The sequence below is a fragment of the Schistosoma haematobium genome, chromosome ZW, assembly GCF_000699445.3.
Source record: "Schistosoma haematobium chromosome ZW, whole genome shotgun sequence".
Taxonomy (NCBI): domain Eukaryota; kingdom Metazoa; phylum Platyhelminthes; class Trematoda; order Strigeidida; family Schistosomatidae; genus Schistosoma; species Schistosoma haematobium.
The window spans coordinates 28,603,438-28,626,352 of NC_067195.1; the positions used below are offsets into that span (position 1 = coordinate 28,603,438).

Consider the following 22,915-nt stretch of genomic DNA (forward strand, 5'->3'; position numbering starts at 1 on the left):
ATCTGATCTAATCTGGTTAGCGATTGCAGTAGCAGTTGAGCACGGCGTTCCCACACGTGGTCTGGTACGGATGTATGACCGAGTGCCTTCAGCTATGTGAGTCCATTAAAACTAATCTGGTCAGCATCCAATGTCGAAAACTTACAGGGCTATTTATTTTGGGGATTTATTTACCACTACAGTCTCACCTTCGTGAACTGTATTACATATCCTCAATGAATTATCAGCATAACATTGAGTACTCACTGGATTGGGATAACGTAGTAATGTAGTGGAATTTTTGATGTCCTGATGAACCATTTTACGAAATCTTCCTTCTTTACCGCAGTCGATATTTGTATGCTTAACATAGTCTAGCAGTAATTCCTTCAGAGTTTCATAAGGAAGCGAAAAGTGCTTTTCTGATAATGCTAGAGTTTTTAATAAGATTCATGCTTCTTTTCCGATGAATGTGAAGCAATGTGCCACAATATTATTATCCTCATCATCTTCCCTGGTCATAGCCCAGATTTTGAACCTTTCAAATAATCCTCAAAAGCATCAAAATCTGAATGTATATACGGCAATTCCATCACAGGCTCCATTGCGAGGCCAATGTGATAATTAGGAGTATTTGAATTCGGCCCTGCTTAACAAGCATTTACTTGTTCCTTGGAGGTCGACAAAGATCTTTTTCACCTTGAAGTCATTGTTCGGCGTCTTCCAAATGTCAGAGAGTGGCGCAAAAAGAACTAATGAATTTGGTAGAATAGTCTATTTCACAAAAATGGTTGGTGACGTCAGGATGTGGGTACGGTTATTCACACAAAATGGAAAGTCGCGTATCCTCACAAACACAGTATTACTTGTTCTCTTTCTCTTCAACTACAATTTGAGGGACTTTATGGGAAGCTCTTCATAAGTCGATGAAGGTTACGTCTATCTCGCAAGTAGAGATGGTTGGTCGAATGATGTTTGCCATGGGAACACAAATAACTACCAGACTCACTAGAAATAGTGAATCGGGGTTGGTAAGTAGTAAGTTTCAGGTTTTTGAAATTTCTAGGACCATCTCCTATCACCAAAATCTGAATTCAAAGAAAACAGTTGATTACTACTAACTTGTCACAAAGATATTCAGCACACTGTATGTTAGATAAGAATGGTCATCAACTAAAAACTTCAGAGTTTCGTCTACAATTATTTAAGCTATCTGGGATAAACTGTTATGGAGGTCAATGATGCAAGGTTCAGATTATCTGTTACATACTAATTGAAACGTTGGACTGGAAGAGCCAGTTACAAATATCAGAACTGTCAGCTGATAGATTTTAGCGTATTTTAAATCAAATGAGCTCATGGGCTGGTATGATCGTCACTTCAATTTGTCTATTGAGTGTTCTAACACTTAATTTTTATCCTTAGTTACTCGAAGAGATGAAACGCAGGAAGCTGATTATGGATCAATGCATCTGAATGAGACACCCTGTCTATACGTACGTCTATTAAACTTAACAGTATTATTCAGTGTTATTAGAAGGTCTTTTTATTTCTTTTGTTTTCATTTGGGTGCTTCAACGAACTATTCCGTTAAAACGGCATACCTTCTAATTAGATACATAAAAATATGTAAGAGTACAGCTGTGAATATTTGTCTGGACATAATTCCTAGTTAATAATTTATGCGTTTAGAGCTTTCTCCATACATAAGGGTCCCGGTTGTAATGCGGTTCAGTTATCGGTCTAATTGATACAGCTTTCAACCTGATAATGAAACGTGTGGTTGCATTACACCTCGAATAATATTTCTAAGTTCAACATCTGTTTCTTAGAGACCTGATTTAAGCCTCATCTTCCCAATGAAGAGTGATATTATTTTGTGGTTAGTTTTTATACAATATCAAATAATGTCTTTGCAACATTTATCATCCCACACTTGTGAAACTTCATGCTTCATCTTGAACTACTCCAGTTAATTTGTGGAAGAAGTCATGCTTAACCCCATTAACCATGTTTTATTCATTTAATTGACGTCGTGCTCGACCCATTTTTGGGACAGTAAGCTCTTCCTGTGTAGTAGACCAATTAATTCAGTGATGCAATTCACTGAGTTCAAATGGCGTACTCATTTCTCGTCCACAGCACGTGAATTCTGTTGGTGCTACCGAAATACGCGAATTGGAGTAACTTACATAGGGTTCCAACCTGTAGTCATCTAGTTTAAATTATTGTGCTCCAAGAACTAAACCCCATTATCCTAAAGTAGTTGAAACAGGGATTTTGCTAAGGATATAATATATAAGTCTCCTCATATCTCACTAGAGACACAGACTGACTTTTTTTAGCTCTCGACTTTTATTCACTCGTTGACGTACCGCAAATCTTCCTGAAAGCCTTTCGTAGCTAAATGAAGGTGCATCAGTGTATATATGCTTGTCTTTGTATATAGTGTTTAGCTTTCTATATAGGACCATAAATATTATCTTTTATTTATCAGTCGGATTCTTAGATCATGTGTATTATAGAATTTTAGAATTGATAGTACTCAGTAATTGCACTATATGGGCTGGGAGTATTGCTGAAAATAAGTATCTGCTTAGTAGAGGACTTGGGTCAGTTGCTTAATAGTATTGTAATTCCATATTATTTTAAATAAATTAGACAATTGACCTAATTGAATATAAGTTACATAATGAGCTTCGTTCATATGGGTTAGCTATCGATGGGAGACACATTCAGAATTCTCTGGTATTTACTTCGCACACTTATTTTTCTAACTACAAAAATTCAATTTGATAGCACGACAGCTTATCCATTTTCACTATGTGGTCATAATGTTTGGTCATTTCGTTCCGAGAGTACTCAGTTTTCGTAAAGTTAATTTCATCCGATCAAATATAAAGGTGGGTACCAAAGTGGTGCTTAAATTTGATTCTGTTTAAGACTACTAGCTATCCATCATGTAATCTTTTCAGGAATGTGGTAGTAAATTGTACTGTCGGAGTTCGTTTGGATTAGGCAGATTTTTTGGGAACCTGAGAGATTCGTTGCCCTTTATTCCTCAGAGATTGACGTCTGAATGTATTAAATATATCTTATTATTTTTATCTGTCGGATAATTTAGTGTCTGTAGTTAGTCGTTTTATTCAGTCTCAAGGTCAATTGTTTGCTAAACTTTGCTACATGTGGTTATAACCCTCAGTTTTTTAAAACTCTAACAGAAAATAATTATTCAATGTTTTCTCACAAATCGCTTATTCCTCTGAAGGATAACAAAAATATTGTTCATCTCTTCTGTTTTCTAAGGGTTCTATTCCAAATGTGTTTGGAATCGTATTTAGCGAATTCAATGTATAATTCGTTGGAGTTATCAATAAAAGTGTTGCGGGTACTTTACATCTGTACAAAAAATTATATGCATACAATTGTGCAGCAGAAGTGATCATACTGAGGCTTTGAACGTACTTTAACTGTTCGGTGAACGCATTTCCTGTAGCATATGTGGTTAGGTTAAATGTTATTGGGAAAAAGCATAACTCATGCTTTAGTATTTGTTCCTGATTGGATTATTTGTATTTTATTTTGAGTATTATCATAAAAATAGAAAACTGACGTAAGTGAAATTCTTCGCTTGTGACGTAATATGTCTCGTCACTATCCCCAATATTCGGTGTTACGCATTTGCCATAAAATAATTTGTTATTGGGTAATAAGTTATTAGTCATTTTTTCATTATGGTAATAACTACTAACAATCTCTCCTGACTGTATCAAGATCAAATGATGGCCAAAATTCGTCTCCTTTTCTATGCAGCAGAGACTTACTTAGAAGGACAATCTGTAGAGAGTGTTTGTTATCATCTATTTGCTTGAACACATAAAAATTGGTACAAGGGGGCACCAAATACATATGCGCCACACAATAAAAATGAGTTTGTGAAGAAATAGAGAATGTAAAGTGCGTATAATAAAAAATAAGAACAATAAACATAAATCAGTATACGGCAGTAAAATAATAATCATAGTAGCAGAAACAGTCTGGTTATGAAAAGTACAGCCAGAAAGAACCCTTTCAGGTAGAGATGTTACGTTCACTTTTATGAGGAAAGTGAAAGAGTTACAGCAGGATCGTCACTGGCTTCCATTCTGAGCCATATGTGATAACGTCTCTAACCACTGTGTTGTATTACCTCTAAGACCCCAACCAGGGAGTCGCGAAAGACCAACATAAGCCAGTCTTGTGTATCCTTTCATATTACGACACCATGTCGTAGACTGACCACCTTTCCACTTTTTTCCAATCAGTCCCAGCGTCGTCAACTAGTGCACGACGTGGAACTCTCTGAGATGACATTCATAAGATATGTTCAAGCCACTGAAGTCAATGTTTCACGATAGTGCCAGAACAGACGATGCCGGACCTCTGCATTACTAACAGGGTGTTGCCACTGGATGTCAGCAATCCTTCGAAGACAACGATAATAAAACACAGAGTCATCTACTATCTTCAACTCGGAGAAGCCCGGTTTCACAAGCATAAACCAAAACTCTTCTCACCAACGCGTAGTAGATCTGAACTTTTACAGCCATACTAACGTCACGAAAACAAATCGGGTATGACTGTGCCGATTGTTAGTGCTAGCCAGAAACAGGTTATATTCTGCGCACAGTTGCAGTATACGGTCACCGTTATCTGACCTGAGATCAACAACTTCTCATTGGCCACCTAAACGGCTCTTCTGTGCCCGACTTGAGCATTCAAGTTTCCGGCTAGTACTACTATATCTGTCAAACGCACTTTCTGAAGAAGAACTGTCAACTGATCGTAAAGCTCATCCTTGATCTCATCCGGGCTGCAATCTGTCGGGGCATAGGCGGAGATGACGAAAAGACATTGTTTTTCACACCGATTTCTCACTTTGATGGAACTTTCTAATCTAATAACACATAACCGACTGTTAATGGGGATCCAATCGATTAGTGCTGCCTCAGCTCTAACGCTCAGTGTGACGCCAACGCCAGCAAAACCAGACGAAGATGTCACAGGATCCCCGGATAAACGCACGTAAAACAAGCTTTTTGAAGCGACAGATGGAGAAAGAATTCGTGGTGCGTCAATACTGTCTTGAATACGGGTCTCGAATAGGCGACATACATTGATGTTGAGACTTTCAAAAGACAGACAACCGTATCTGTTTTCCTATTTACATTATTATGCGAACGTTGACGAAGGGGAGTGTAAATGGTAAACGTGGTTTCAAAAAGGCTAGTTTAGTATTCGTAGTCGGTGGTGGCATTCAACTTTCAACCAGTCACTGAGTGAGATCGTTTAGGTAGGACGGGGTTTCTACCGTATGCGAGCTGCTGTATAGTTGAAAATGAAAGAATACACAAAATTAGGATAAAAGGAAGTAGATAAGTGACGTGGTATAAAAGAAATAAAAACGAGTGTTATCAAATGACTATGAATATGATTTGGCTGAAGGAGATTTAAAACAAGAGTAATTGTTTCAGTAATAATTATCATTTGGTTTGTGTGTGGGTTGGAATACTGCCCGAAGGCCCAAACGGAAGCAGGTGGTTTTCTTAGGGGGCCAAAACCGGAGCCTTCGACCTAAAGGTCTGATCCACAAGGCAGTGGAGCAACGTCAGGAGATGCAGTCCCATGGTAGCCGGTGACCAACACTAGGTTCGTACGTCATTTGTTTTCTGAGGATCCTGGAGTCCATGTGCACCATTGGTTTGGAAGCAGGCTTTACCAAATCCCCTAGTTGAATCCTCTATATCCATCGACTCGGTTAAACCGCTGTGCATTTGTTTTCCTTGCCGATTTTGTAAATAAAACGCCCTTCGCGAGAAGGTAATGAGTAAGGCCCTCGTGGCAGTGGCTGTATACGCGTGGCCATGTGAGAGCATTTCGAGAGGGAGAGCTGACTCTCCCCACTTTCAGCCGTACCAGGCACTAGGTGGTTTAGAAACGCTATCTTAGCAATACTCTTTAGTGGAAACTTCACCGTCTCAAATCTATCGATTTTCTTGTTTAGTTCAGTAGAGTCTGTCGAATAATCGTATTTTCAAGAATTGATATATCCATTCTTCAACTTTTAAATATTGCACTGTAACTGGTGTGATTCACGACTGACATTTTAACATAGTAAAAGCAGTGTAATTCACAATATATTTACTTTATGTCTTTCTTTTTGTATTTGTCAGTCACAAAAGAGTAAAAAACGTCTTCAAAACACTGCACTGACTATTTCCATCCCTGTAACAAGGTTTTCGGAATTCTGTACGATTGAAGAGAATCAAAATTTCGTAGATTAAAATGACCGTACTATTGTTAAGTTATACCCTTCTGAGGATTCATAATGTTTTGCTTGAAACATATAGACACTGAACGCGATACCTTTTACAAGATATACATGTATATTCTGGAGCATACATGCTCTTCTTCGTGTTTTAGTGCTTCAGTTTATATCTTGTCTAAGGAAGTAACTCCAGATCAAGAAATTAAAACATATAGAAGGACACATATCATTTTATAGATTTATCTTAATGTTACTGTGTTTCTCACTTTCTAAAGCGTAAGTCCTACTACAACCATGATCTGTGGTTGAAGGTTAAGTTGTGTGGCTCAAATTTAGTTACTGGATAAAAGGATATGAACACTTCATTTGCTCGTAAATTTTAAACATGGTATTGTTTCATATCTTTCATTTATTCTAAATTGGGATTTTCATATTCCGTTTCCCAATTTGTCATATTTTCTGTGTAACTCTATTATTATGGTGACTCTATCTCTGTTTGATAGTGTAAAAACTAATAGCATGGATCCATACCTATTTAGTTCAAGTATCTATTCATATTTATTGTCTGCTAACTTTCAGCTACTATAATCTTAGTCTTTATTATCTGATACTTGTCATCAATTTGTATTGTAAAAGATTATAACTTTTTAGTATCCATATTTTGTTTTTGTTTCTCAACAGTTGCTTTCGTTTTGTTAGTCTTATACTCGAAATGCATACAATGATCGTTGTGATTTTAAGCAAACAAAAATTACATCACACTTCGGGATTAACTCAAACTTATTAAAGCTTCAATCCATATACGGATTTTTTCTAATACGTCAGACTTATAGTACAATATACTTCTCCATGTCTATTTAGTATTTTTGCAAATCTATGTTATACTTAAACTTAATTTATACTCAGTAGTTTAACATTAACTTATTTTAGCAAACTTCGAATGTAGTCCTAATCCTTTTGTAAATTCAACTACAAATTTGTAAATCATAGTGATTTTCTATCTGATAATGATAACATCCACTAGATATGTTGTGTAACCATTTTAGTATTTGTGATTGTTCACTTTCTGGTGTCCACATTAACTATAAAATGCTTTAATTGTGAATAATCCTCAGTGAATGCATTGTTCTATGATTTCAAATGGTTTGTTTAAAAAAAGATATCGAAGCCTAAATATGTGTAGATATAAGTACTAATCAAGATCGTGTGCTGATTACACATAATTTCAGTACTAAATAAGTATTTTGTGTTTTACTGCAAATATTTATTCATATTTGCCCATATGGAAGCATTTTTATGTTTTTGTTATTCTCTTACGTTGAATAATACTCTTTCCATGTTATCAACCTATTATCCCTGTGTATCCACTTCATCTCTCAGACTACTATTCTCCTTCATACTCTGTTATAATAGTTACTCTTAAAATCTTATGACCACGATCACCATCAATATCAGTTATATTATTTATTTATTTAAACACAAGGAGGCACCAAATAGATATACGCCACATAAATCGCTCGATTTATGACAACTTATGAGGGTATTCTTAAAAATTACTAAGGCTAACTCATAAAGCCTCATATTTGTTTCGAATAGCTTAACTATTACTCAGTACTGTCAGACATTTCATTATGGCTCTGAAAAAGCGAAATCATACTTTTTTAGCGTTTGACATCTGGGTTTTCTGGCTGTTCTGCTCAGTCCATTGCTACTCGATGGATTGAAAGGAGTTTCGAACTAAATAATTTGACTTTAACGGATTATCAACGACGTGTTCAAGAAATTCGACGTTCAGTTCGTCAAGGTATCGATTCAGCAGCAACATGTACAGATGGTGAGTCTCTTTGGATCTCTTGTACTAATATATTTATTTCTCAGCATTAATGACTGTTTCAGAAGTTTATTCACTTGTCATCTACTACTTTGTTTTAAAGCAAGTTTGTCACTGGAGACTTTAAAACAAAATCACTTCTTTTTTCTTTCAAATGGCATATTTCTTTGCGGAGTAGACACGTATATGGCTATTCCAAAATACTCAAAATTTAGTTTGGTATGCGAGAAAATACTTAAGGTTAGATGCTGTTAACTATATTTATAAATTGTTTATTAAAGCTGTCGTTGGCTTATGTTAAGTTTCTTAACATTTTTTACTCCATGATATCAGATTCTTAATCAAATTCTGAGTCAGTCAGTAACAACGTAGAACTTCGTACGTACGTACATCAGTTCGAGTTGCCACACCACATTAGCACAGAGATGCAGTTGTCGATTCAAATCCCGTAGTGGTAGAGGTGGTAGGAGTATAAGCAGTAATCGGAAAGATTAGGGTTTGAAGATGTTATTCAAGTAGTATAATCCAGTGAAATAAATTTGGAAAGAGAAAAAAGGGACATGACAAATTCGGAAAATTAGAATTTGGGAGAACACAAAGAGTGGATGCACCTGCACTATTGCAAACGATTTTGAGCCATGTGATTCAAGGTCTCTAACCATCGGCTCCTATCACCTCGCGGATCCCAACCAGATAGTCTACACCTACCAACATGGCTCAGTTCACTTGTCAGTGACAACATGGATTTGTGCAATGTTTTGGTCTGGCCGCCCCTAGCTTTCTTCCAACCTTCTTCTTGTTGAGTCGGCTTTCTGAGAACTGCAACGGAGCCGAAGAGTCCTATCCAATCAGAGCATGATGGAGCTTTCTAGAATGTCAGCGTGGCGTGCTACTACTGGTCAGTAGCATAATATGTCTTTTAGCGGATTGGCTAAAATATGATGTTGATTTAACAAATGTTAGCATCTATAAATACCCGTGTTTTCTGTACAAAAACGAACCTTAGAGTAAATTATTTTCTCGTATACTTTGCGTCTTCTCTCTTGTGTTCAGGGCGCTAGCTTGGGGGTTACAGAATAGCTTAGGAAACTAATAGCGTTCATTTCGCAAGACTTATCAGTGGCGACGGGGATGGGATTAAATGAAGCTCCAGAGTCTCATCAGTATCCGTTACTCTTACCGGAAGATCTTTTCGCTAAGCTGAACGGTCGCAGATATTTTGCGAAATTGGACTTACCAGACGCGTATTTACAAATCCCGGTATCTGATGAAAGCGAAGATCTCCTGACGATCAACACACACAAAGGTCTGTTCCGGTATAACCTACTACCTTTTTGGGTGAAGACAGCACCCTTTATTTTCCAGCAAATTATGGATACCATGTTACAAGGCATTCCAGGGGCAGCAGACAAAATGGACCTGCAGAAGAAATGGGACCAGGTACTAGAACGCGTAGCCGATTATGGTTTTCGCCTCCGAGCGGAAAAGTGTGACTTCTATATGCATCAAGCACGGTATCTTGGGTTCATAATAGATAAAGACGGAAGACGACCAGATCCAGAGAACATTGAAGGTGTGAGAACAATGCCTAGACCCAGGGACATTACTACCCTACGATCGTTCTTGGGATTGGTCAGCCATTATGGTACCTTCCTTCCCGATCTCAATTGTCTACGTGCTCCACTAAACCACCTATTACAAAATACTACAAGATGGAATTAGTCTGCGGACTGTCAAGCAGCTTTCGAGAAAATCAAGCAACTTCTAACTTCCAATCTCTTATTGACACATTATGATCCCTCGCTACCGATAGTCGTTGCTTCAAATGCTTCTAACTATGGTGTGGGTGCAGTAATCTCTCACATTTTTCCTAATGGGTCCGAAAAAGCTATCTCTCACGCTGCCAGATCTTTGACAACGACCGAAAGGAACTATAGTCAAATTGAGAAAGAAGCCCTATCAATTATCTTTGCAGTGGAAAAGTTCCACAAGATGATATATGGTCGACATTTTACCCTAATAACAGACCATAAGCCACTACTTGCAGTTTTTGGGTCAAAGAAAGGGATTCCTGTTCATACAGCTAACCGACTCCTTCGATGGGCAACCACATTTATGGGTTACGACTTCAAGACCAAGTATCAGTCTACTACCGCCTTCGGGCAAGCTGACGCATTGTCAAGATTAATAGGCTCCCAATCAGAAAACCCAGAGGAGACTCTTGTAGCAAATATAAAAGCCGAGGAAGAATTTCATCGCGTATTGGATGACGCAATCAATGGACTCCCAGTAACCTTTGAAACTATCAAGAAGATCACTGAAAGTGATAAGATACTGAGCACAGTTAAATGCTATCTCTCGACCAAATGCATCCGACAAATTTTCCTCATTTTTGTAAGAAATTTGATCAAAAGCATGTGAGTCATTAGGATAAATCATATCTGGTAAAATAACTAGAGAACCCCAATAAGTATATTCATCAGAAACTTTTGTCGTAGAATGGTGAGCTCCATTTAATGCAACTGTCTTCATTATGATACTTGATTCATTTTCTGTTTCTTTGTGGGCTGGTACTGCAATAATTTCATGAGCATTTCATAAGACATCGTCTTACTGTGAGCTGGACAATCCAGTGTTTGTACACGGTGTTTCGGGGACAATGGGATTTGAACCAACGATAGGGCATGTCTCTGAAATGGACATTTCTGGATCACTGGGCGCATCATGAATGACTGCTACTAATTCGTTCACATTACCGCTTCTCAAGGATTCACGGAGGGTTTCATCTACACGTTCATACGTTCTGCAGTCATTTTCCAGCCCTGTATGCAAATTAGAAATTAATTTATCAACTTCTGTCACATCTCCAAAACATGGATGATTTAGCAGCCGTGTGCGTAAATTGTCTAAAACATTCAACTGGCTCTTTTTGAAACGCTGCTGTTGTCGCTCAAATAGCAACTGTAATTGATCGGAAGCGATAGCCATTTTCTGAATCAGTACGGTAATGAAAATGACTAATTAACAATCAATGTCGTTGAAGGACACCGGCGAGAATTTTGTGTGCTGATTGCTCGAAATAATTACACTGAATTTTTTCCAATTACAGGCTGACCTTGACTCGTTAATTTGAAGATTGAAGGTTCAGATTTTTTTTCACCCCGTCGCTAATTGTTATAGTTCGTCGTTTGAATGCTTATTGTCTTGGTTCTTTTAATGCTACTTTTTGTATCTGGTCGTCGCTGATTGTTATCTCGGAAACGCTTATCACTTATACTCGGAACGAGGGACCTCTGCAATTCCCACGACGCGAAAGTAAGAACACAAAGACTGGTATAAGTGAAGATTTATTAACTCCCAAAACACGACGACGACGACTCTAGTAGAAAATACACCCATTTATATATTGATTGTATACCCAGCTTGATTAATAACTAGGATGAAATCACATACATGAAAAAAATACTTAGAGTTATAACAAATCACAGACTGAGCATAGTTCATGTCAATGGAATACAAGAATGTCGTATATTATACAGAATAAAATATTATACGAGAAAAGAAAACTACACTGAGTAATCATCACATTGAATCAGAACGGAAGTAATCTTGAACAAAACTCATAATGAGTAAATCAATCGAATTTTGACTTCTTTCCATCATATCACTTCTACACCACAAAACATCGCACGCCGAGGCAGTCGGTGATTGGGCATACATAACATGTGTCCCAGACATCTCAACTGATGAAGCTTCATTACTGCACTGATTGATTTTCTATCCTTACCTAGTATCTGTATCCTAACAAATGCATTACTTACTCGGTAGTCCTAGGATATACGAGCAATGCTTCGAAGACACCTGTGATCGAATACTAGTAACCTACGAATATCCTCTACTCTTACCTGCCATGTTTCATAGCCATAAAGTAGGACGGAACGAACTGCTGCGCAGTAAACTCGTCCTTTGGTTAATAGACGGATATCTCGCCTACGCCATAAATGACGCAAGTTGGCAAAAGGTAGTCGAGCCTTCTGTATCCTTGCTGAGATTTCGTCACACACCAGACTACAAAAGATGATGAGACTCCCAAGATAAGTGAAGCGGTCGACATGCTCAACTACTTCACTCCCTATCACTAGTTCGGGTGTCAATGTAACCCAATCCTGAAGCAACATTTTGCATTTCGAGGGAGAGAATCGCATTCTGAACATGCTTGCATTGTTGCTTAGAGTGGTCAGAAGATTGTGCATTTTGTCAGCGTCTTCACCAAATAAAATTATGTCATCGGCATATTCTAAGTCAAAAGTGAATCTCCCGGTCGAAGTTCGACCCCTGGAAATTTAGATGAGGAGAGTTATCTCTAAAAGCACGTCAACGACAAAGTTAAACTCAACCAGTTGTGTTCGAGTAGAGAGCCTTTACGAGGTTAATGTACTTCTTTCGTACTCCTTTCGGTGACAAACACTGCCATAGAACCCCACGATCGACAGAGTCGAATGCTGCTTTAAGGTCGAGAAATACTACGATTGTGGGGCGTCTGAACGTGTGTCTGTGTTCTAGAACCTGACGTAGTGTGAATATCTGGTCTATACAACCACGTCCAGGTCGAAAACCAGCCTGTTTTTCTCTAGTCTGCTCTTCGCGAGCTTTAGTTAGGCGTCGAAGTATTATTGAAGCTAATATTTTAGACACTATATTAGTCAAACTGATTTCTCTGTGATTGTCACAAGAGGACTGTTGTCCTTTCTTATAGACTGGCACAATCAGTGACTGAGACAAGTCAATCAAATTCTGAGGTTTACTTTATTCCTCTTACAGTGTTTGAAATTGTTGAGCTCCTTAGGACATTTTTCTTCGTGAGTAAGTGGGATCAGTGTTGGTTGTGATCATTTTTCATGGAAACCACAGAAGAATAGTTTTACTGTTTTTCGTCTTAACGTCCAGTGTATACTTTCATCTTTATTTTGAATCCTCTTAAGTGTTTTTAGCTCTGTGTTATTTTATATTTATGAATGTGAACTGATCTACCATGATCCTCATCAAAAAAATTATATTGTAATGAAAAATTAGGTAGGTAAGTTTGACTAGAATATTTACTTAGTTTTGAAGTATTAGACTTACATCTCTGCTAATCACATGTATATTTTTGGTAAGTTTGCTCAATGCTAGTGAAATGTAATCCTTAAATTAAAGTGCTTCAAGGTACTGTATAATAATTGTTCATGAAATGTTGGATTCGGTAGCAGCGTCGTGTGAGTAATCCTAGCGTTCATCAGCTTGTGATTTGGCATATTACAGATCATGATTTAATGTATTACCGTCTCGAAACATTTGCGTCGATAACTCGTCCTAGTAATTTTTATGCTACACACTGTTCATCATTGCTAGAACTCGACCAAAAAAGCAGATAGCTAATCAGTTCACGGCATGAAGCTATAGAATAAATATTATTCATGTTTTGGTTATCATCTATTGTTTCATATTTACTTCTCAGATGAGGTCGTAAAGACTGTACATCTCTGTAGCTTGGGGCGTTATTGATATGACTCATAACAAATGGATTATTGATCCATCCTTAGTTTTTTTTTCACGAACAGTACACATTTGAACTGAACAAAGATTATATTGTGTTCCTACTAGAACTGTATCTTTTAACTTACATTACCCTTGTTTTAATGTATGACTTCCTCAATATTTTAATGACGCTATCGTTTTCCTTCACATAACATGCGTCTATTTGTGTTTAAAAAAGTACGATTTTCGTTCTGTAAAAATAGTAGTTATTAGTATCATTGGAGAGAAGTCTAAAAACAGGTTTATATATTTACGAATATCTGTAAATTATAACATGAATGTTGTGTTTTAAGCTTTTATTGGTGACGGTGGAGTGCAATAAAGTCGTAAATATTCCCCACAGTCTCTGTCTTCATCAAAAGATCCAGTTCTAGTTGGAAAATATCGATTTTCTTAATTAAATCATTCTGGATATATTTTGGCGGAATCTGCGACTGCATTATCCGTTGTGATGGCCGAAAAGTAGTTCTATAGAGTCAATTCAGCCATATATAATCTGACGTTAAGGCCTAAAAACGTGATAGGATCCGGTTATTACAAAAATTAGATTATGGTCTTCTAATGAGGTCTCTTATCTAGATTCCGATTCCTCTATCGTTTTTTCATGTTCATAGGTTATATTAGTTTGTTTTTACCTACCAATGTACAGATTTCATCACTTCACTTTTGTTCTCGTTGATGATGTATTTTATTCTTGTATTAGAGGAGAGGATAAATTAGCTATTAATAATGTACTCTCAAGTTTTACATGGTGGTTTAGCCTCAATTATCTCATGAATTCAACTATTAAATTATTAATAATGTATTTGTATTTCAATTTTTCAGGGATTATTCATGCATTAAAGCAATTAATTCATAGTGGATGGCTTAACAGCCGATGGAATTTAATCAGTGTTGATTGTGATCACTTCGCATCGGAACCATGGGAAAAAAATTTTGCTTGTTGTTATCGTAATGCTCAGTGTGTACTTTCATCTTTATTTCGGATTCCTGAGTTTAGAAAACGTCTTTTTGGATGTGAGTATATATATCCAATGAAAATTTCTGACAGAACGATTAAACAAATATTGTGCTAGGATTAATTTTATAAAATATGTGAACCACATGTTATATATATAACTTATCTTACTTTGGTTATAAAATAACCCTGAAAAGCTATTCGGTGAAATAACTTTAACTGTATAATTGCAAATTAATTTGGTAATTTGAAGTAAATACTTTTGTAACATGCATGAACAACTAAACATACTGGAATATATGTACAAGATAAGAATTAGTGTTTTGTTAACTGTTCGAGTGCACAAAAATAGGACTAAGGAAATATCATTATTCCTATTTTGAAGTATTAACATATTGGATTTCAAGTTTTTATTACCTGACAGTATGAACCACCATGATAATGCCAGTTACCAGGAGTTTTGTTGTTTGTTTGTGTTTGACTCTGTATTTCAAATGTATGTATGTTCTTCAATATCCGTCCACTGCTATCTGATATTCTCACAAAGCTGATGACGCTATTTACTTGTAGGTATATTGGGACCTGTAGCTTAGCTGTTTCAACTCTGAACTCATCAAATAAGTCATAGGTTTTAATCTCGCTCCATTTACAAAAAAATTAGCACTAAGATAATTAAGTCCATGAATTTGGACTTTATTATTGACCGGTATCTAAAATGTTCCATACCTTCTTTTACTCATTTTATGGGCCTCGAAAGTGTAATGTTGTTAATTTTCTACTCTGTAGCCGTGTCTGCAATGCCATCCATATGGAAACTACAAGCTCTTTTGGAGTCTGCTTGGTCACTTGGTTTTGATCCACTTGGTGCATCCCAGATATCTTCAACGATCAATCCGAATAAAATTTCGTCTGGTGTCAATCCTACAGGTTCTGATGACATGATTTCTACAGATAGTCGTAATCTCGTTGGAATTGTAGACAGTACTGCATGTCTAGGTGCCACTGATATGGTTTCTCTTTTCGGATCGATAGGAATACGTTCGTCAATCATAGAATGTCGTGCCCCTTCCGGCCCTGGTGGAACTCACCCATAGTAAGGCTTCCATTTTCTTGAAATCATGATTGGTGATGCCACGTCATTATTGTAATTAAGTAATTATACTTCAAGTTTAATTGCAGTCAATAAAATTATTTTTGTTCACCTACTTAATGACGGTGATAACAGCTATAGGGGATTTATGGAAGTAAAATCTTTGATATTCTGTAACTATAATGAAAAGTGGAAATATGCATACTATAAGCTTTACATATTTCATTTATTGTCATCGAAGGACAGAAAAGATTGCATCATAAATTGATTTGAGACTTATTATCAAATCAGGTTACGCAATAATCAAGGGGTAAGGAAGGGATATAAGGATGAAAATAATTTACAGGTCAGATAATTGTCCAATTGACAGATATGAAGGAAAAACGACAAACATAAAGGTCATAATAATGAAAACTGGATAGTAATCAAAAAAACTTTTATAAGGTGATATCAATAACTGATTACAGTTAACAATAATTTAAAAAACCAGCAGTAATCAAATAACAATGAAAAAAAAGCCAAAACATACCACTAAAGGGAATTAGGGTCAAGGAAGGATGAGAAGTTGGACGAATCTATAGACATATTTCCCATTAAAACTATGAATACGAATGTATAGCTTAAGTAAATTATTTCGTCGAAAAGAAAAAAATTCCCCCACTGAATTATCTTTATCTTTATTCAATTACACAATGGGTTATTTTAATTGTTGTCATCGGTTTAAACAAAAGCAGTTTTCGGTCTTGTCTGTCTAGGTTCTCTGAAGGTTTAACAATATGAACCAACTCCTGTCGTTGTTTTTGGAATATAATTAATGTAAACGAGAAATTAACATTTAATTACGAATCATTAAAAGTCGAAGGAGGAAGGAAAGTTAGCTGTCTTTATTTATCCACTGCTATTGTATACCGCAAAGTCCGTATATTGATTCATAAGTCTGGTTAAATGATATTTAAACGTAATTTTCGGGAGTTTAATTTAATGTCTTTACAGAATTGATGTACATCAGATGTAGGTAACTTCTTACTTTGTTAAGTCATTTAAGAAAATTATATTTTTCATTGAATATATTACAGTATTTATCACTGTCTCTTGTATTCTGTTAGTGTTTCCACTGTTAATATGAAACATTGACACCGTACGAAAACACAACCTGGCTCACTTTTGGTTTTCACTTTTTTCTACTATTACAGCCTCTTAACTCATATTTACTCTTATATTACCTCAGGTAATAGTCATGGAATATCGAATGAGGTAAATCTATATCTAAAATTTACTTTTATTTTTATTCATTCGTAGGTATAATTTTCATTTCCAAAAGTTCTTTTTATGTGTACAATATAAAGTACATCGTGTACTAAAATAACGATAGAAAACTGATTTGAAATTTTTGCATGGATCATCATTTCTTAGGTTATGCTTTTAAATTTTGTTTGTAGATTCTCTTCATATCAAAGAATTTTAAGAATAATTCAAAAACTAATTTATAATTGTCAATCATGGAAAATACTTCGCTCCTCTTTACTCAGTGATATTATAAATCAAACAGAAATTACTTGACAACTCCCTAAGTGTTAAGCAACTGAAATTTTTGAGACAATTAACCAGCTAGAACAGCATAAAATATCTCAAATTTTTTTTTAATGTTTTTCGAAATTTATAAAGATCATGGACACAAAGATTGAGTAATAGTTGTGTTGAGGGTTATTGTGTGGGTAAAAGCCAAGATTAAACAAAAATAAAGTAAAATAAATTGTCCTTCAGCGTTTAGAATAAGGTTGAAGATAAACACAACAGCAGATAGTTGTAACTTCGTCATCCAACTTATGTCAAGTAGTAGCACTATCTGCAAGATCACTTTATTACTAGATGTTATTAGCTGAAAATCTTCTTTATCTTTATAAGATTTTATGATACGAAAATTCCTCTTAATAAGAATCAAGTAACTTTGGTTTGTTGCTTATCTGTAGCATTTTACCTTCAAGTATCTCTATCGGTCTTTCGTTTCCTGTATTTTGTTTTAGTTTTCCTTTTCAGCTTTTAGCAATTGAATATCTGCCTACAAAACATTGTCTTTATCTCATGTTGAAATTTTTTTACGTAATCGCTCAAAATACATCAGCAGATAAAACTAGAATATATGTGAGCACATTGTGTTTCATCTCATTATTTTAAGACAATCCCTCGTATAGTATATGGAGAACTGTTTTACATTAGATCTTCCATAGCCTTCATTTATGGGTTGCTCGGTTAAAAGGTTTAAAAAACTAGGATGAACAACAAAAATATCTTTGTTGATGTCTGCTTTTTATTTACTCACTTGGTTGCTGTTCTGGTGGCTTAAATACTACTTATCATCGTCAGCCGATAGCGTTCGTCGATTTTATGATTCATTCGGATCCAGGATATCCTTCCTATAGTACCTTCATCGATGTTTTCTGAAATTAACCTTTAAACAGTTACTTAGATCTTATAAAAACATGGGGAACCATTGCTTTGCATCATTATCAAAATAATTACAACCGTCTGAAATCAAAAATAACTTTCTAGTCACTTATACAAGTAGTCACATAACAGCTTGATTGATTAGAATTTGATCAGGACTAGTATACCAGATTACCACCTGAAGCACTGAAGTCAGACATATGAGTAACTGCAAACATGCTCCACGTTCTATTCAGCTAGATTTGGGAGAAATAACAAGTGCCACTGACAGACTGGAAAAAAGGATACTTCATCACGAAAGATCCGTGAAAATGTGAGAACTAAAGAGACATCATACTACTATGGGTACTAGGAAAGGTTTCCAACAGACTGCTGCTGAACCAGATGACAGATTCAGTAGACGCGCAACTTAGAAATCAACAGGACGGATTTCTTAAGTACTGGTTGTGCAAAACCGAATCGCAACACTACGGATCGTCATTAAACCATCGATTAAATAGAACTCGTCACCACACATCAACTTCCTTGACTATGAGAAGGAACTTGACAGTGTGGAGAGGATAACCTTACGGAATATTCTTCGACATTATGTTGTATCTGAGTGGATCGTCAAAATCATCCGGAATTTGTACGACAGACTACACTGCAAAGTCACGCAAGGAGGACAACTAACAGAGTCATTCCAGGTGGCCGACTGACTTGATTATCAGGACCTCGACATCTGAAGGAAAACACAATACAACGAACAGCTTGGATGCAACTAGATGATGTGGACTTTGCAGACGATCTAGCCCTTCTATCCTATACACAACAATACATGCAGGTCAAGACAACCATTATCAGTAGGCCTCAACACACGCAAGGGAAAAACCAAGATTCTTAAATACAACACGCGAAATACTGAATCAATTTCACTTGATGGAGAAACTCTGGAAGAAGTGGAAACCTTCACGTAGCTGGACAGCATAATCGATGAACAAGAAGGATCTGATGCAAATATAAAGGCAAGGATTCGCAAAGCACGAACAGCATTCCTACACTTGAATAACATATGGAACTTAAAACAACTGTCAACCAATATCAAAGTTAGAATCTTCAATACGGATTTTAAGACAGCTCTACTGTACGGAGCCGAAACTTAGAGAACTACCACAACTCTCATCAAAATGGTACAAGTATTTCTAAACCATTGTCTGCGTAAGATACCCAATGTCCGTTGGCCGGACACCATCAGCAACATACTTCTATGGGAGAGAACAAATCAGCTTCCATCTGAAGAGGAAATCAGTAAAAGACGTTGGGAGTGGATAGGACATACATTTCAGAAATCGCCGAATTGCATCACAAGGCAAGCGCTAACTTGGAATCCTGAAGGTAAATGGGGAAGAGGAAGACCGAAGAATTGGAAGCAGATATGAAAAGGATGAATATCAACTGGAAATAACTGGAAAGGATTGCCCAGGACAGGTTTGGATGAATAGTGATGGTTGGCGGCCTATGCTCCTCTGTGAAGGGTAACAGGCTTAAGTAAAGCCATATCACGGAACTACTGTAACAACGGTTATATATCCCGCAATATTTTAGATGTTTGATTTAGATTTTAAAAAAAAACATGAAATACTGTAAATTGTACCATAGTTGACCAAGCACTGCATTAGTCATTCTTTCTAATTATGGTTACAAAGTGGAGAAAATTATTGTGGAAAATCGTCGAATCTCAGTCTGATAAGTTCTGAAACACTGTTATTGTTATTATTATGGACGGCCACCTTTGATCTGGATATGTTACCCTACTTGCGGCGTACGGTTTGTGAAACGAGCACTTAACAACTTCATCAAGCTGCTAACCACTACTCACTGAAACTCCATAAGTCGTACAAACTGTCTCAACAGTTGGAGAACTTGACTTCTAAACGGTTCTAGTTTTGGATAAGTTTGACGTGAACGACCTAGGAGCATTAAGTTCTTCCAGCTGCGACTGAGCCATTTAGTGAAAACGTTGTCGTGGTGTACTCTTCACAACAAATGAACCATAAATTCAACTGTTCGATACGAGCTTATATATGTATTTAAGATCTAGACTTTTTTCGAGGAAGATACTAGAGTAAATTGCCTGCTACCGTTTTCCAGAATACCGGTTAACGTTTCCGAAGCATTAGAACATAAGTATTACGGTTTATTTTTATTGATCTTATTCGTAGTATTCTTTAAGTTCTTCGTATAGTTGTTAAAAGATTTTTAAACGTTTGTACTCATTTCTTCTCCTTGAATTTCTGTTGAATGCTTTACTGTTTATTTTGTAAATTTCATCGAAATATGTTTCAGTTTCGTAAACTTTTTCCTGTGTTTAAACTTGACTCATTCTATTTGCAATACGTGACTGAATCTGGCTCATGTGAATCAGTATGCTAGAATATTAATTTTTAACGTCCGGTAAAACCTAATATTTAAAATAATCCATTAAATTATATCATCACTCCGCTTTCACTTCAGTTATATTTAAATGCATAATGTAAATTATGTATGCACTCCTTATTTACCTATGGATATACATATTTGCTAAGCGCTGTATATTTGAAACTATTTCGAGTTCTGTTGTAATAATTGTTCACTCGGTATTCAGCAAAGCTCTGCAATAGTGTCTCCTAAGTTTTTGAAACTGAAAAGTGCATCAATACGCATGAAGTGACAGAGCAGTTGGAACTTTACTTTTTTGGCCATAATGCTTATTTATTGACGCATTTGTACCTACTGCTCTTGTTTTCATAACCCATCATTGTTTAGTTACTCTAACTTTATCTGTCATTCGTCACCTTGATTCGTAGAGTGATGGTTTCACGGCTAAAGCATCTAGCTTCCAGCTTGTGCTTATTTTGGCTTGGGCAAGCTTAAGGTAATTAACAAAACAGTAAGGTGTTGGTTTTTAGGTATATCCCTGGTGTAACTGCATGTACTCTTGATTAAATAGTATCTAGTTAGTATTTTTAATGTTTAATATATCGTTTTTTCGTAACTTTTTATTACTCGAAGTCTGTCACACTCCCAATGCTATTACAACATGAAGGTCACAGTCGTATAGTTATTGGTGTCGAAGTAAGTATTTATTTCTTAATGTTTCATGGGATCTTTTTTTAATGTTGTACGCGATTATAACTTTGCTTAATGATTTATGTAGCATCGTTGATATATATATATATATATATATATATATATATATATATATATATATATATATAATCGTTCTTTGCGATAAAAATATCGGCGAAAAGCAATTTACTCTCAAATTTTAAGTATCTGACCTTAAATTTTCTTTTACTTCTTCCAACTAGTTTTTTTAATTCTCACAATAGTTAGTGCGTAAATGGATAACCCCATGTTTCACCAATAAAAACTTTTACGAGGTGTTATTAGAATATTCTGGGAGTTTTCATCCATAAGCCAAATGATCAAATTTTTAAGTCAGACCACAAGTTATCTCATCTATCTAATTAATTTTTGTTAAAATATTAATTTCCGCCTCTTTTCGTTTTATTTTTTTTTTGGGGGGGGAGGTGGGATCAGTAAACCTTTAAGTATTGATCGCTTCAGTGTTCTTCTTTTTAGGTTGATGAAGATGACAAACCGTTAGCTCTCATTGTTCTAGATCCTGATGTATCGGCTGAAGCTATGCGTCAAGTTATCAAAGCAGCTGATTATTCTATATCTAGTCCGAGTATAGATTTATCTCATCTTTCTTTCGGATCATATAATTGGATGGATGTTTTAGGAAGTATGCGTGTGGATATGACTCAGTTAGTTCAACCTCAGTATCAACTGCTTCAAATTAATGGATTAATAGAAACGGATTTAGATCTCCAGGTATAAATGCATTTCTTTCTTACTAAGTGTTTTACTTGTATAATATTATACACTGCTTACGATTGCCTACTTAAATTGTCCAACTGACCAGAAACCGTATTCCTTGATTTTTGACCACATTAATGTTTTTACGATATATGAAGTCCTGTAAAACTAACGACAAAAATATGGACTTACTCGGGTCCCCCAAAAAACAACAGATAACGTTTGATTTACTGTCATTTTCGTTTCAAGCTTACATTCTTAATACGTTTTGCGGTCAGTTGTAGTTTTTGTATATATATACGACTGGATTATAAAACATAATTTTTCTTTTTTAGGACGCCATGGTTCCGGAAAATGTTACAGTTGCGATCTCATAAAAATATCGTTTGGAAATGTAACGTTATTTTTTATCTAAACCCCATTCTTAACATTTTTTCTTGGATGTTAGTAATTTCTATTCATCTAATTTAATGTTTCTCACATTCTTTCTGCATTGTATTACTTTCATTCTTATATAGACGTTTTATGTTTCTTAGGTTTATTTTTATACATGCTTTTAACTAATCTCACGACAGTTCATCACTATAAGTATGATTGTTTTTATTCCCAATGACCCCATTGCTTTCACTTGTATTTCACGTATTCGTTTTTCTGCCCGTTTCTTTATCTTTCTACTGTGTAACACTACTACTTAATGATCAGCTATGATAAATCTGCGTACTATCTTTATCTTCGCGCTTTCATGTTTCATCCTTCTTTAGGATGAAATAGCTTTGAAACTAATAAATACATTGTGTTGTATATGTACCCTTTATTTCTTTGGCAGTTGTCTATTTGTTGCAGACTAATATAAGTATGATAGGAACAGTATTTATATGTGCTTTA

General features: G+C 35.8%; 1 protein-coding gene across 3 annotated transcripts; it reads left to right on the forward strand.

Annotated features, from left to right (window-relative positions):
• The first annotated feature begins 1,235 nt into the window (after positions 1–1,235).
• MS3_00003204 (uncharacterized protein) lies at positions 1,236–22,900 on the forward strand. Of its 3 annotated transcripts, XM_051210936.1 has the most exons (10): positions 1,246–1,345; positions 1,405–1,475; positions 3,286–3,592; positions 7,952–8,120; positions 14,520–14,711; positions 15,439–15,745; positions 16,936–16,996; positions 21,218–21,280; positions 21,791–22,045; positions 22,366–22,900. In XM_051210936.1, exons 6-10 carry the CDS (start codon positions 15,450–15,452, stop codon positions 22,405–22,407), a joined length of 717 nt encoding a protein of 238 aa, XP_051070961.1. In that variant the 5' UTR covers positions 1,246–1,345; positions 1,405–1,475; positions 3,286–3,592; positions 7,952–8,120; positions 14,520–14,711; positions 15,439–15,449; the 3' UTR covers positions 22,408–22,900. The 3 variants fall into 3 exon arrangements, with proteins under 3 accessions (XP_051070960.1, XP_051070959.1, XP_051070961.1); XM_051210935.1 differs by lacking the exon at positions 3,286–3,592 and having other exon boundaries at positions 1,236–1,345; XM_051210934.1 differs by lacking the exon at positions 3,286–3,592 and having other exon boundaries at positions 1,236–1,345; positions 16,936–21,280; positions 21,791–22,900.
• Positions 22,901–22,915: the final 15 nt, after the last annotated feature.

What these genes read in the sequence shown, in the direction of transcription:
- MS3_00003204 (XM_051210935.1), top strand. An exon ending in ATGAGACACCCTGTCTATAC is followed by an intron (nt 1,476 to 7,951) that starts GTACGTCTATTA and finishes ATACTTTTTTAG; the next exon opens with CGTTTGACATCTGGGTTTTC. An exon ending in TAGAAAACGTCTTTTTGGAT is followed by an intron (nt 14,712 to 15,438) that starts GTGAGTATATAT and finishes TCTACTCTGTAG; the next exon opens with CCGTGTCTGCAATGCCATCC.